At 40.5% G+C, this 15,000-nt stretch overlaps 1 protein-coding gene across 1 annotated transcript; it reads left to right on the top strand.

Annotated features, from left to right (window-relative positions):
- The first annotated feature begins 2,293 nt into the window (after positions 1-2,293).
- Positions 2,294-8,219, top strand: LOC143039091 (uncharacterized). Its single transcript, XM_076208944.1, has 4 exons — positions 2,294-2,310; positions 2,637-3,978; positions 7,151-7,554; positions 8,132-8,219. Exons 1-4 carry the CDS (start codon positions 2,294-2,296, stop codon positions 8,217-8,219), a joined length of 1,851 nt encoding a protein of 616 aa, XP_076065059.1.
- The last annotated feature ends 6,781 nt before the right edge of the window (positions 8,220-15,000 follow it).

A 15,000-nucleotide genomic window follows, 5' to 3' on the forward strand; every position in this document is an offset into this window, starting at 1 on the left:
CGTTTCTCCTACGTAAACCGTGTCACAGTCCGTGCAGCTTATTTGGTAAACTACACCGGCCTGTTGAGTAGGTTCTTCGGTGTCTTTTACTTTGGTGAGATTTCTGTGTAAGGTGTTGCGGGGTTTGTGTGCTACTTGTATTCCTTTGTCACGTAAGACTCTAGCAGTGACCTCTGAAGCTCCTTTGATGTAGGGGATAGTGACTCTAGGCGTGGTATGTGGTCTCTGTGGTGGTGTCTCGGTGGGTCGTGCTTTTGTCCATTTCCGTATGGTACTGCTGGAATAGCCGTTGTTCCGGAAGACCTGTAAAAGGTGTTTTCTTTCGGCCTTCTTGGATTCCACAGAAGAACAGACTTTATCAGCTCTGTTCCATAAAGTCCTGATGACACTCCTTTTGTGGCAATCTGGATGGTAGCTATCAAAGTCCAACAGTCTATCAGTGTGGGTGGGCTTTCTGTAGACACTTGTACCAAGGGTGTCACCTTCACGCTTGACGCAGACGTCCAGGAACGGCAGTTGGAAATCTTTCTCCAGTTCCATTGTGAATTGAATGGCCGGTTCAACACTGTTGATGTAACTGAAGAAAGGCTCCACGTCCTTGCTGTCCAAAATGGTGAACACATCATCAACGTATCTAGTCCACAGTTTTAGCGAAGTAGGTGCAGCACTTAGAAGTTGAGCTTCCAGTCTTTGCATCACTACTTCAGCCACCACAACTGAAATAGGCGATCCCATCGGTGTGCCCTTACGCTGGTGGTAGGTGTGATCCCTGAAGCGGAAATAAGTGGAGTCAAGGCACAGGGATATGAGTCTCATGAGTTCTGACACGGAAAGTTTCTGGTTGTCCAAGAATCCCCGGTTGTCCTCCATGGCCGACTTCAGCGCACTTTTGGCCAAATCTCGTGGGATGGACGTAAACATGGACTGAACATCAAAGGAAACCAAGACATCGCCACTCCTTAAGTTAAGTCCTTTGATTCTTTCAATGAAGTCAGCTGAATTCTGAAGCATATGTGGTGAATCCGTCACTAGAGGTCTGAGAAGTTTAGCCAAGTACGAAGCAAGATGGTATGTCGGAGAATTTCTAAAAGCTACTATGGGTCGAAGGGGAATATTTTCTTTGTGGACTTTTGGTAACCCATAGAACTTAGGGATGGTAGAATCTCCTGGCCTCATTTTCTTCCACTCGTCATCATTTATGATCCGATTTTCTTACGTGACAAAGGAATACAAGTAGCACACAAACCCCGCAACACCTTACACAGAAATCTCACCAAAGTAAAAGACACCGAAGAACCTACTCAACAGGCCGGTGTAGTTTACCAAATAAGCTGCACGGACTGTGACACGGTTTACGTAGGAGAAACGCAAAAGAAACTGTCCACTAGAGTACAGGAACACCAACGTGCAGTTAGACGAGAAGATCCGAAATCGGCCCTGTACAAACACACTACAGAACACCAACACATGATTGATTGGGATGGAGTTACAACTCTACATAAAGAAAATAATAAAAAGAAAAGACTTTTCCTCGAAGCATGGGAAACTAAGAGCAACTGCATAAACAGGTGCATTGACCTCAACCCTATTTATCTAGGCACGAGGAGTAACACAGGCTAATTCCTCTGTCCTGTTTTCTTTTCTCCGTTGCTTCTTTTCGACCTGTCTTTTGTTCACCAGTTGGCTTTTGGCTGACTTCCTTTCTCGTAAGCGATCTCCCAATGCACCTCTTCTACTCCCCCCCCCCCTTCCCGTGACTTTACATTTGTAGTTTGCTTCCCTTTTTCTACGTTCATTCTTCTTTGCTCTTTATTTGTCTGCTTGTATTGTAGTCATTTGTTATTGAGCCCCCCCCCCTTTCCGCTTGTCCACCACTTCCTACTTCAGCGGACATTTGGTCCACCTTCTTTCTTTTACGTCTTTGAATTATGTTCTGCCTTTACTTTTGGGTTTCGTTTTGATGTTTTTTGTCACACTGCCATTTACTCTTTGTATTTTGTTTAGTTTTATTTGTTTGGTTGTAATTTAGCCGTTTACCCCCCCCCCCTGACATTTCGTTTCGGACATTTGGTCCTTATTGTATGTTCTGAAGTATTCACGTTGTGTCACGCTAGAGTCTTTTTTGCCACTTTTGTTTTTGTTCACAGCCATGCATTTTATTTCTATTTGTATTTTGTAGTGCTTTTTTGTTTTTTTGTTTTTAATTTAGTCGTTTGTTCCTGATTCTTCAGTGCGGACATTTGGTGCACTTCTATTTACTCTTTGTCCTGTTGTTGTTTACTATGTGTCACCTATGGTCATTTTTTCTTCGTTTGTTGTATGTCCAATATGTAATTTTTATTTTACTGTAATTGGCATTGTAATGTATTTCATTATTTTTATTGTTTGTTATTTTATTTTATTATTGTATTGTATGCGTTGTACAATTGACTGAATGGGTGAACCTTTCCCAGGTTTACCATCTCAGCGATTCATAAGGAGTTCACATTCTTGTAACCGTTATACCCCCTGAAGACGATTCCTGGACGGGAATCGAAACGTCGGGCAAATAAACCCTTCAATTGAATCTGGTGTTTGCTGTTTTCCAATATGGATCCCAGATTCCAAATCTTCTCTTACATTGAACAACATTACAGTGTTGAAGTGCTCAACACAGTCAGGAAATGGGAGAACTGTGAACTCAAGAAATCCGTCATCCGCGAGCAGCTACGTTTTTGTCAATTGTGCCGTAATCGCAATACCCTCCCCTCTTTCGCTAGAGTTAGACCTCCTGTCAACACTAGAAAAGCCAAGGAAGAAGCAGAGGCCTGTGGTCGCCGACTTCTGAAATGCGCCATAGACCATCATCACAGTAGAATCCATCGCTTCAATAGAGACATCACCACCTTCAAGAACCAATGCGCCTCTTTACTACAGGCAACCCATTTTGACACAATACTTGAAAAGATCTCCAATCTCAGCCAGTCCAAGTCTTCAAGCAAGCGGAGTTCCCTTGAGTCCAAGTTCCAACGGTTGCTAGACATTAGACCACCTGCTCCTCCAAGATGGGTGACCAATCTCTCCAGTAGACAGCTTTCGGATGCAGAAAATAATGTGCTGGCCAGGGGCCTTAACTTTAATGTTCAAGGCAAAGTCAACCACGCTGAATTCCTGGCCGCTGCAGAGTTAGGAGTGAACTTGATGGAAGGCACTTCTGAGGACAAACAGGCCGTCAGAACTAAAATCGTAGGAGCACTGAAATCCAAACAGACAAGTCGTTCCCTGACCACTGAAGAAACCAAAGCTTTAGCAGAACTACGCAGAGATCGCTCAATTGCTGTTTTAACCAGCGACAAAGGGAGGTCAACTGTCCTTTTGGACAAGGAAGACTATGACCAGAAGGCTCTGGCGTTACTTCAAGATACCCAGACTTACACCATCGTACCTCAAGACCCCACAAAGAAGCTACAGGCCAAAGTTGAACGAGAGCTGAAAGAACTCAGAGAAAATCGGATCATAAATGATGACGAGTGGAAGAAAATGAGGCCAGGAGATTCTACCATCCCTAAGTTCTATGGGTTACCAAAAGTCCACAAAGAAAATATTCCCCTTCGACCCATAGTAGCTTTTAGAAATTCTCCGACATACCATCTTGCTTCGTACTTGGCTAAACTTCTCAGACCTCTAGTGACGGATTCACCACATATGCTTCAGAATTCAGCTGACTTCATTGAAAGAATCAAAGGACTTAACTTAAGGAGTGGGGATGTCTTGGTTTCCTTTGATGTTCAGTCCATGTTTACGTCCATCCCACGAGATTTGGCCAAAAGTGCGCTGAAGTCGGCCATGGAGGACAACCGGGGATTCTTGGACAACCAGAAACTTTCCGTGTCAGAACTCATGAGACTCATATCCCTGTGCCTTGACTCCACTTATTTCCGCTTCAGGGATCACACCTACCACCAGCGTAAGGGCACACCGATGGGATCGCCTATTTCAGTTGTGGTGGCTGAAGTAGTGATGCAAAGACTGGAAGCTCAACTTCTAAGTGCTGCACCTACTTCGCTAAAACTGTGGACTAGATACGTTGATGATGTGTTCGCCATTTTGGACAGCAAGGACGTGGAGCCTTTCTTCAGTTACATCAACAGTGTTGAACCGGCCATTCAATTCACAATGGAACTGGAGAAAGATTTCCAACTGCCGTTCCTGGACGTCTGCGTCAAGCGTGAAGGTGACACCCTTGGTACAAGTGTCTACAGAAAGCCCACCCACACTGATAGACTGTTGGACTTTGATAGCTACCATCCAGATTGCCACAAAAGGAGTGTCATCAGGACTTTATGGAACAGAGCTGATAAAGTCTGTTCTTCTGTGGAATCCAAGAAGGCCGAAAGAAAACACCTTTTACAGGTCTTCCGGAACAACGGCTATTCCAGCAGTACCATACGGAAATGGACAAAAGCACGACCCACCGAGACACCACCACAGAGACCACATACCACGCCTAGAGTCACTATCCCCTACATCAAAGGAGCTTCAGAGGTCACTGCTAGAGTCTTACGTGACAAAGGAATACAAGTAGCACACAAACCCCGCAACACCTTACACAGAAATCTCACCAAAGTAAAAGACACCGAAGAACCTACTCAACAGGCCGGTGTAGTTTACCAAATAAGCTGCACGGACTGTGACACGGTTTACGTAGGAGAAACGCAAAAGAAACTGTCCACTAGAGTACAGGAACACCAACGTGCAGTTAGACGAGAAGATCCGAAATCGGCCCTGTACAAACACACTACAGAACACCAACACATGATTGATTGGGATGGAGTTACAACTCTACATAAAGAAAATAATAAAAAGAAAAGACTTTTCCTCGAAGCATGGGAAAACTAAGAGCAACTGCATAAACAGGTGCATTGACCTCAACCCTATTTATCTAGGCACGAGGAGTAACACAGGCTAATTCCTCTGTCCTGTTTTCTTTTCTCCGTTGCTTCTTTTCGACCTGTCTTTTGTTCACCAGTTGGCTTTTGGCTGACTTCCTTTCTCGTAAGCGATCTCCCAATGCACCTCTTCTACTCCCCCACCCTTCCCGTGACTTTACATTTGTAGTTTGCTTCCCTTTTTCTACGTTCATTCTTCTTTGCTCTTTATTTGTCTGCTTGTATTGTAGTCATTTGTTATTGAGCCCCCCCCCCCTTTCCGCTTGTCCACCACTTCCTACTTCAGCGGACATTTGGTCCACCTTCTTTCTTTTACGTCTTTGAATTATGTTCTGCCTTTACTTTTGGGTTTCGTTTTGATGTTTTTTGTCACACTGCCATTTACTCTTTGTATTTTGTTTAGTTTTATTTGTTTGGTTGTAATTTAGCCGTTTACCCCCCCCCTGACATTTCGTTTCGGACATTTGGTCCTTATTGTATGTTCTGAAGTATTCACGTTGTGTCACGCTAGAGTCTTTTTTGCCACTTTTGTTTTTGTTCACAGCCATGCATTTTATTTCTATTTGTATTTTGTAGTGCTTTTTTGTTTTTTGTTTTTAATTTAGTCGTTTGTTCCTGATTCTTCAGTGCGGACATTTGGTGCACTTCTATTTACTCTTTGTCCTGTTGTTGTTTACTATGTGTCACCTATGGTCATTTTTTCTTCGTTTGTTGTATGTCCAATATGTAATTTTTATTTTACTGTAATTGGCATTGTAATGTATTTCATTATTTTTATTGTTTGTTATTTTATTTTATTATTGTATTGTATGCGTTGTACAATTGACTGAATGGGTGAACCTTTCCCAGGTTTACCATCTCAGCGATTCATAAGGAGTTCACATTCTTGTAACCGTTATACCCCCTGAAGACGATTCCTGGACGGGAATCGAAACGTCGGGCAAATAAACCCTTCAATTGAATCTGGTGTTTGCTGTTTTCCACACATATATATATACATATACATATACATATATATACATACATATATATATATACATCTATATACGTATACATATATATACATATATATTCATATATATATATATAAATACATATATACATACTCTATACATATGTATACATATATATACATATAAACATATGTATACATATACTGTATATATATATATATATATGTATATATATAGATATATATGTATACATATATATATATGTATATATATATATATATATATATATATATACATAGTATATATATATATATAACGCTGTAGCTGAAAACGAAAACGTTATAACTTTCTTACATCTTCGCGAAAATAAAAACGATCTCCTCTGCAGAACCAGATACAAATGATCAGCTGCCAAAGATATTTTAGCCCTATTTTGGTTTCAAATGCGACCAAGGCTTGGAATCTGATGACGCACGCCCTTAGTAAATAATCGCCCGCTCTTTCAGCGCTAACATCATCAGCGGCACATGTGGAAGGAAGGGAGGAGAAGGGGTGAAAAAGAAAGCCGAATCGTCTTCGCCGAGCCTCCGCCAGGGCGCGCGACTTGGCGCTGAGTGCGGACCCCCCAAAGACACACAAACACACCAACAAACGCGCGCTCTTTCTGGCGTCGAACTTGCTGACACAGGTTTCGTATAAAGGACAAACACCAAGTCTAGGCATTACTATAAATAATAGGAGAAGCAAATGCGGGAGATAGGTTGCCATTACGAATACTAATCAGGAAGATGCCCCAGACTGACTGTCAGGCTCAACGCTATTAGGAATATCAAAGTAGGCAGTTGCATACGGCAGACGGCAAATCCTTCAGACGTTATTGTCCCAACCACCCGTAGCATCTCCACCCTCCCTTCCCCTCCCTCCACTCCCTCTCTCACTGTTTCCCTCAGCTCGCGTCGACTATCATAGCAAACACCGTCAACACCAGGACCACTACCAACACCATCACCACGACTGTCACCACCCTTATTACTATCACCACACCTATTACTATCACCAACTTTAGATACCACCATCATTAACTCCATCACCAACTCCTCCACCAGAATCACTACCACCACCACTGCTACCCTACCACGACCACTACCATCACCATCACCATCACCATCACCATCACCATCACCATCACCATCACCATCACCATCACCATCACCACCACCACCACCACCTCATTTTCCATTCCCATCTCCAATTCCATCCCCTGTATAGCTAGCAGTCACCATTACTAATATCTATTTAGCACCATTTTTGTCACAACCGAGAACACCGTATCAACCACGAACAAAGATACGAGCACTATCACCAAATAGCATCATTACTGGAAGTATCTGGACTACCAGCATCTCTGACAACAACGCGTTGCTGACCGCAGCAGCCGTCTCTTGGTTTTCCAGCAACGACGTGCGCCATTTCCACCCCAGCGATTTAGAATCTCGCGATCGGCAGAGATGTCAACCCCTTGAACACGGTGACGGAACTTACATGGTTTTGGTCCTTCTGACGCCGGGCGATTTCATTCATTCGAGTGCAGAGCGGGCCGAACTGGGATCTATTGTAATTGACCATGAGCCCGTTATGTCCCTATATTGCCCTTTAACGGAACAGAATCAACGGTAATACTAACGACAGAAACGGGTCGCCGTGTTGGCTAGACTGACATAGTTCTTTATTATTTTGTCTGAAGCTGAACTTGAAGCCCTTGCTACCGAGAGAGGGATGGTTGACACGGAAATGAATGCAATCACTTGACGGCGGTCAGAATAAAAGGAACAGTGCCACCAGGTACGAAAGGGGTTAGCGTGTCAGGCGACTTCTGTGTTCTCGAAGACTCCAACTTCGAGGCGACCGCTGATGACCTCATTCTCCTTCACGAGGGTACATGAGGTGACTCATCTCCTCAGACCCTCTCTTAACAAGTGTCTGTAGAGAAATCACTACAAACCAGTAGCCTTACGCGTATACAGTCACTCTTACAACTTTTAGTAATATCAGTGTATGTAAGTAATGACAGCCAAACAGTTTTTAAAACATAGTAACACAGTAAAAAGACAAAAAAAAAAACAATGATACATAAAAAATATAAAATCTGTCAAAATAAAAATTACACCATCACCACTGCAATCAAGTAAATAGCCCCAGAAAATTTAAGTTCCATTTTATATTTTACCAATGAACCTTGACTCCTTTAAGAAATTTGAATCTGAAGGACACCATGATTATAGACCAGAAGGCCCTTTCTACCTTCCGGGGGCTCATCCACGATGAAAAAATCGTCTGATATTAACCATGATAACATTCTTTATAGGTGTTCAATTCATTCGCCCTAACAGGAAAAGGTAGATCAATATTTGCAATCGAAGTATATTTTTTACATTCTGCTGCTCAAGAGTTCCTACGAGTTGATTTAAATCCTTTGGCATTAGTCACATATGAATCCTTGAATGTGCCCAGTTAGTTCCTCAAGACACTAAGAGGGTAACACTCGATGTCAGACATTTGTTAACTCTTTCCACATTGGGTGACACTCCCCCCGGCCTCTTTCCAGGTTCCTCACAAGCGTCGTGGTTTCCATTCTGGAATTCCTTCTTTACCACGTGACATTTTTTTCCCGTTGTTCTGGCTGTCACTTGTCCATCTTATTCATCTTACTAATACCTTTCTGTATTGAGAAGTTCTGTTGGATTAACCCAAGAAGTTATCACTAGGGCCAGTGGTTTTTAATCTATATCATCTCATGAACGTCATACATATGCATTGATATGAATAAAGCGAAGCCATTGATGTTATTAACTCAAATGATATTTATGATTTTGCTGTTGATAAGTTTATTATTAGAGTTTTGTTTCTCAAACAGCCATGCAAGAACAATATATGTAAACTATAATTTGCAGTTATCACAATAAACTTGCAAACTATGAACGATGTAGTCCCTCAAATAATTCCGTCTTTCGTCCTGAATTCAAATCTTCCCTTACTGATATATCACTCGATCCAATAGTTGCATTACAGTAAAAAGAAAATTCATGAATAATATTCTGTTAATACTGCATGTTCTGAAAGTTGCATTAGTACAGTTGATATATATATATATGTACATATATATACTTTTTTTTTTTTTTTTTTTTTACTAACGGACGTTTACAAACACCCGAACAATGACAATATTTTGTTTCGTTATTGGATATTCAAATATTTCTTAATGTAGTAATTTTTTTTCATATGTACACTCTATATCGCTATTGTATTGGTGCACCACCAACGAAATAGATAGTTGTATAATTTTAATACATCATGAACAAGGTACAAGTGTCCCCAAATGAACATCCCTTTCATTAGTTCATTTCCTAAAGATATGGAGACGAAGTTGTTGGATTACTGTTAACTAGGAACATGAGATTCCAACTCACAGTTAAGATTAAGTGAAAATCGACGTAGATGCAATTGACTCAAGACCCCAGGAAGAAAGGAGTATGGATAAGAGTGAATTTTGATGTACACATGTACGCGCACACATACACATACACATACACACACACACACACACACACACACACACACACACACACACACACACACACACACACACACACACACACACACACACACACACAATGATAACGATGATAATCATAATAGCCAAGTAGTTCTGCCTATTCAGCCTGAAAAAGAAATAAAATAAAGGGTCGTTTTGTAAAGGAAAATGGAAATAAAAAGTACTGCCCATAAAACTTTTTACTGTGTTACACATCTGACTCAACGAATTTCTACGAAATCTCATTCAGAATTTAACCGAGGCGCCGCCTTCTGAAGATGCAGACGATGAGAACAGCAACCCTGCTAACTCCTTTGTTTTCGAGAGGGTGCCACGGAATGAATAAAATCACCTGACGACAGCCAGAATGATGGGAAAAGTTATCTTTACTATGGAAAAGGTTAATTAACATAAACCATAGACCCTATGCCTGACGTAGGGGAAAAGGCCAAAATAGAAAGAAAAATGTTACATAGGTATCATCATGATAAATCAAGTAGCATTCATGAAATGAATAGAAAAATTAGGATGATTTTGCAAAAAATACGACCAAATTTTGAAGAAGGACACAAAGATTAGAGACTGGAAAGACCTCTTGGAAAGAAGTGACTAAGAAAACATGATGGAGAGGACATAACACAAATATGCCAAAACCCTCGAATTTAAGATTATCAACTTTTTCTATAAACTATGTTAGTGTTAAACGGATGAACACAAAAGATTATTAATGTTAATACTAACAAGATAACAAAAAGAAATATAGAAAATTATATCTCAGAAAGTACACAGCAAAGAAATAGAAATAAGATAAATGCATAGGCAATTAAGTAAGCTAATTAACAAACAAATATAAATAAACAAAAAGAAATAAGAATATGAATATGTAAATAAATAAGAAATGAATAAATTCATGAATAGATAAATGAACAAGTAAAACATATAAATTAATAAACAAGAAACAAATAGATTTATAAATAGATAAATATGTAATAAAATATACAAGTTAATAGATAAATTAATACAAAGATTATAAGCAGCCACGATAAATAAGTAAATTATATAGATTGATAAACAAGAAACAGATAAATTCATGAATAGATATAAGTAAAATATATATGTTGATAAATAAATGAATACAAAAATTATATATGAGCAGCCACGATAAATGAATAAGTGAAATATATAAATCGATAAACAAGAAGCAAATAAATTTACGAATAAACACAAGTAAAATATATAAGTTATAAATAAATTAATACAAAAAATTATAAACAGGCACGACAGCACCATTCCTTGTTGCCAACTTTGGTGTGCTACGATAAAAATATCGTAAAATATTGATCAGTTAATGTTTTGGAAACAAAAATTGAATCTTTATAGGAAACTCCTGCAAACAGCATATTTCCCACTAAAATATTGTACATGGCAAAAGTAAAGGATTCCAAATACAGCCATGCTATAGTACTGGCAGTATGAACAGTATACATATGTACGTGTATACTGTTTGCTGTTGTTGTTACTGTTGTTGTTAGTGGTGGTTTTGTTGCTGCTGCTGTTGCTCTCATGACAGATATCTTTTTTAATAAATGGGTGTTCAAAACATTAGATTCTTAAGATTGTACACATATGCTAGTAGTATATTATCCTTCTTCTTTTTTTTACTATTTTCTTTTACAATATTAGCGTTGCAACTGTTCTTCTGAATTATACATTTAATATGTGATCATTATTAACCATTGCCTCTATGGCCCTTAGGATACAGTGGGATACTTAAAAGTCTTTATTCAGGTTCGTTATGTCAGGAGATATGACAGATATTCCAGCTCCATGGGAGTCTATTCAACTTCAGGAACATCAGTGTAGCGGAGAGGTTATGTCAGTTTCTTGTCGAATTATTATCACTTTTTTTACATTGTTTGCAAAGAGGAATCATAAGAAAATGATACGGTGATAATAAAGAGGTACTTATGAAAAGGTTGGATAAAAACATGTATACTTTGGTTTTCATTTTATCTATCAATCAATTTTTTTTTCAAAAATTCCTGTATCTATTCTATTTTATTTTCACCTTTCATTTGATTACTTATGTGCTTATCTGTTCATTTACTGACTGGTCGGTGTGATAAAATAGTTTTTTCCATACTTTGTAGAAATATTTAGGTAGCACATATAGTGTAATTCTAACTCACTCACGCACGCAAACACACACACACACGCACGCACACACACACACACACACACACACACACACACACACACACACACACACACACACATATATATATAAATGTGTGTGTGTGTGTGTGTGTGTGTGTGTGTGTGTGTGTGTGTGTGTGTGTGTGTGTGTGTGTGTGTGTGTGTGTGTGTGTGTGTGTGTGTGTGTGTGTGTGTGTGTGTGTGTGTGTGTGTGTGTGTGTGTGTGTGTGTGTATGTGTGTGTGTTAGTGTGTGTGCGCTCGTTTGAGTATACATATGTGAATATACACATATACACATGCACGGTTCGATGGGCCAGCAATTCCTGTCCAAGTGTACTTGCAGGAATGAGAATCTATTATACGAACTGAAGACATTTACGACGCCAGTAAAACTGTCGAACCACAGAAGCCTCACAATAGCTAAGTAAATTTAAAGAAAAAAAGAAATGTATATATAATGTGTGAATTCCTCACTTAATCGATTTTATGCTTCACACAGCGCGGTCCCAGCAGCTACCGGTAATTCTTAGATGTCTAAGTACTTAGGGCAAAGGTGATGGGTATAGTCACATTGAAGCGTTACATGACGTATGTTCTTGTTTTCTTAATTCACATTTCCTCTGTTAACAAACTCGACTACCTTCCCTACCGGGTGGTACGGTTTCCTCTGTTATGGATGTTGCCAGGCTATTTCATTCAGCTTTGTAGTTCAACACATTGACTCAAGATCCCGGCGTTTACCACAAGAGAATCTGCAAAACGCGCTACAGAGCTGATGGCCGCATTTCCCAATAACGGATAATTCGACTTAGCAACCTTCCCTTCCTTACAGTATCTAATTCCAATCTACTCCCCTCCCCCTCCACTCCCACTCCCTCCACTCCATTTCCTTTCCCTTTCCTCTCTGCCGTTCCCCTTTCCTTCTCTCCCCTCAACTTTCTTATCCTCAACTTTCTTTCCCTTTCTCTCCTCTTCTCTGACTTTCTCTTTCTTATTTTACGTTACTCACCTTCCTTTCCCTTCTTTTTTCTTTTCGTTCACTAACCTACCTTCCTTCCCTCCTCCTCCTCCTCCTCCTCCTCTTCCTCTTCCTCTTCCTCCTCCTCCTCTTCCTCCTCCTCCTTCCTCCTCCTCCTCCTCCTCCTCCTCCTCCTCCTCTTCCTCCTCCTCCTCCTCCATTTCATCACTCATACTTCCTCTTTGTCATCTTGTTTTATTCCCTCTCTTTATTTCTCTCTTCGCTCTTCTATCAACTTCCAGCTCTCTCTCTTCCCCTTTCCCTATATCTATCGCTTTCCTACTCTTCTCCCTTTTCTGTTCCCTTCCATTTTCCTCCCCTACCCTACTTTTCCTTTTACTTTCCTTTTCCACCCCTTCCCTTTCCTTTCCTCTCCCTCTTCCCACTTCTATCTTCCATTCCTTCCCTCTTCCCATCCCTTCCCTTTCCTTTCCTCTCCCTCTTCCCACTTCTCTCTTCCATTTCTTCCCTCTTCCCATCCATTCTTCTTCATTCTTCCCATCCCATACCTTTCCTTTCCTCTCCCTCTTCCCACTTCTCTCTTCCATTCCTTCCCTCTTCCCATCCCGTTTTCCCCTTCCTCCTTTCTTTCTATCCCTTCCCTTTCCTTTCCTCTCCCCCTTCCTACTTCCCTCTTCCATTCCTTCCCTCTTCCCATCCCTTCTTCCTACCCCTTCCCTTTCCTTTTATCTCCCTCTTCCCACTTCTCTCTTCCATTCTTTCCCTTCCCTTCCCTCTCCTTTCCTTTCCTCTCCCTCTTCCTACTCTTCTCTTCCACTCCTTTCCTCTTCCCATCCCTTCTTCCCCTTCCTCCTTCTTCCCATCCCGTTCCTTCCCCTTCTCCTTCCCCGCGGCTCTCTCTCCAGTTCACGTCTTAAGCTTGACACCCGAAGAGTCTTGCCAACCCTGTGTCCGTCACCGGGGTCTCGGAGACCACGAGATGAGCTGCCGCCTGCGTCACCGAGGGCAGACTGGAGCGGTGGCACTAATCGCCAAAACAGTGCCAACTAATTCCAGTGCCACCTCCACCATGGCGACGATAGACGCATCCTCAGCTTAGCATAGCTGGTAATGAGCCTATGTCGTTTCCAGACACCATTTTGATGGTGATTACTGTGTAAACTCACCATGATATAGGAGATGGATTGATGACGTCTTGAAGATTAAATCAAGTGAAATTTATCATTATTTTTTTGTTTTCTTGACGTGCAACCTTCCACAGCATTGGGAAAGAATAATTATAATTTTTTTAAGGCAGCAAGTCACACTTTTTTTCTTGCATATTCGACAAATGTATAATTATGAACTTGGCCCCGCAAAATCATTACAGTTAATTTATTACAAAATGTTCTGGATCAATGTTATTCTTACTATCCGGATGTAATGATCTAAATCACATTGACTTATAATACCGAAATCAAGCCGAAATGTACCGCCCTCACATATTACAAAACAAAAAAAAAAAACAAAAAAAAAAAAAAACATATATTCCTTCCCTATGCTGTACATTTACTGTGATCATAAACTTTCCAATATTTCTAAATCAGCCAAAGCCGTCAGCACGGATAGACCCACAAACCAGCCAATGGAGCTCCAAAAACAAAGATAATTATCAAGGCAATTGCGGCTACCTCACACATTACCATTTTCGTATCCCTACACTCCGAACCAACGATGAAACATCAAACAGCACCACGACTACACACATCACACTTATGAAGCTCTATTTACATAACTATCGCTCTAACTAATCCGTCTAGCGCTGAACTGCATGCTCTCCAAAGACAAATATTTTCATATCCCTAAATACCATTTGGAGAGTGAGCACTTCTGTTGTAATACATTTGCGATGGGGACATGGCGGTAACCATCAAACATTAATCATGGAACTATTATAGTCACCATCGTTACCCAAATCAACATTTTCATAGCATACATTAGCTTAATCGCCATCCGTGCCACATCATCTCATAACAACATCAACAAAGGATTCCCATTGTGAACGTCCTTTTATTTAGTGCTCAAAACATCATCATGGCGATTTAATTGGACAAACATCTGAAAGATTAGTTTCTTCGGTTTCTATCATCAATATTTTCTGTCTCTTTCCATTACGATTCTCCTCACCCACAAGGAAAAAAAAATACAAAATAAAAAAGTATATAAAAAAGGGAGGAAGAAAAAAGGACTGAGGCAATGTTGCCACTGCCGTATCTTCTCCCGTTTCCTTTCTTCCAGCAAACAAAACAAAGAATCCAGAAACTTCGGAAACGGTACAGATTCTGAAGGTGGACATGGGGGTGCAAGTTGAG

This window comes from Oratosquilla oratoria, chromosome 25, assembly GCF_046742065.1.
Source record: "Oratosquilla oratoria isolate Oo_2021 chromosome 25, ASM4674206v1, whole genome shotgun sequence".
Lineage (NCBI taxonomy): Eukaryota > Metazoa > Arthropoda > Malacostraca > Stomatopoda > Squillidae > Oratosquilla > Oratosquilla oratoria.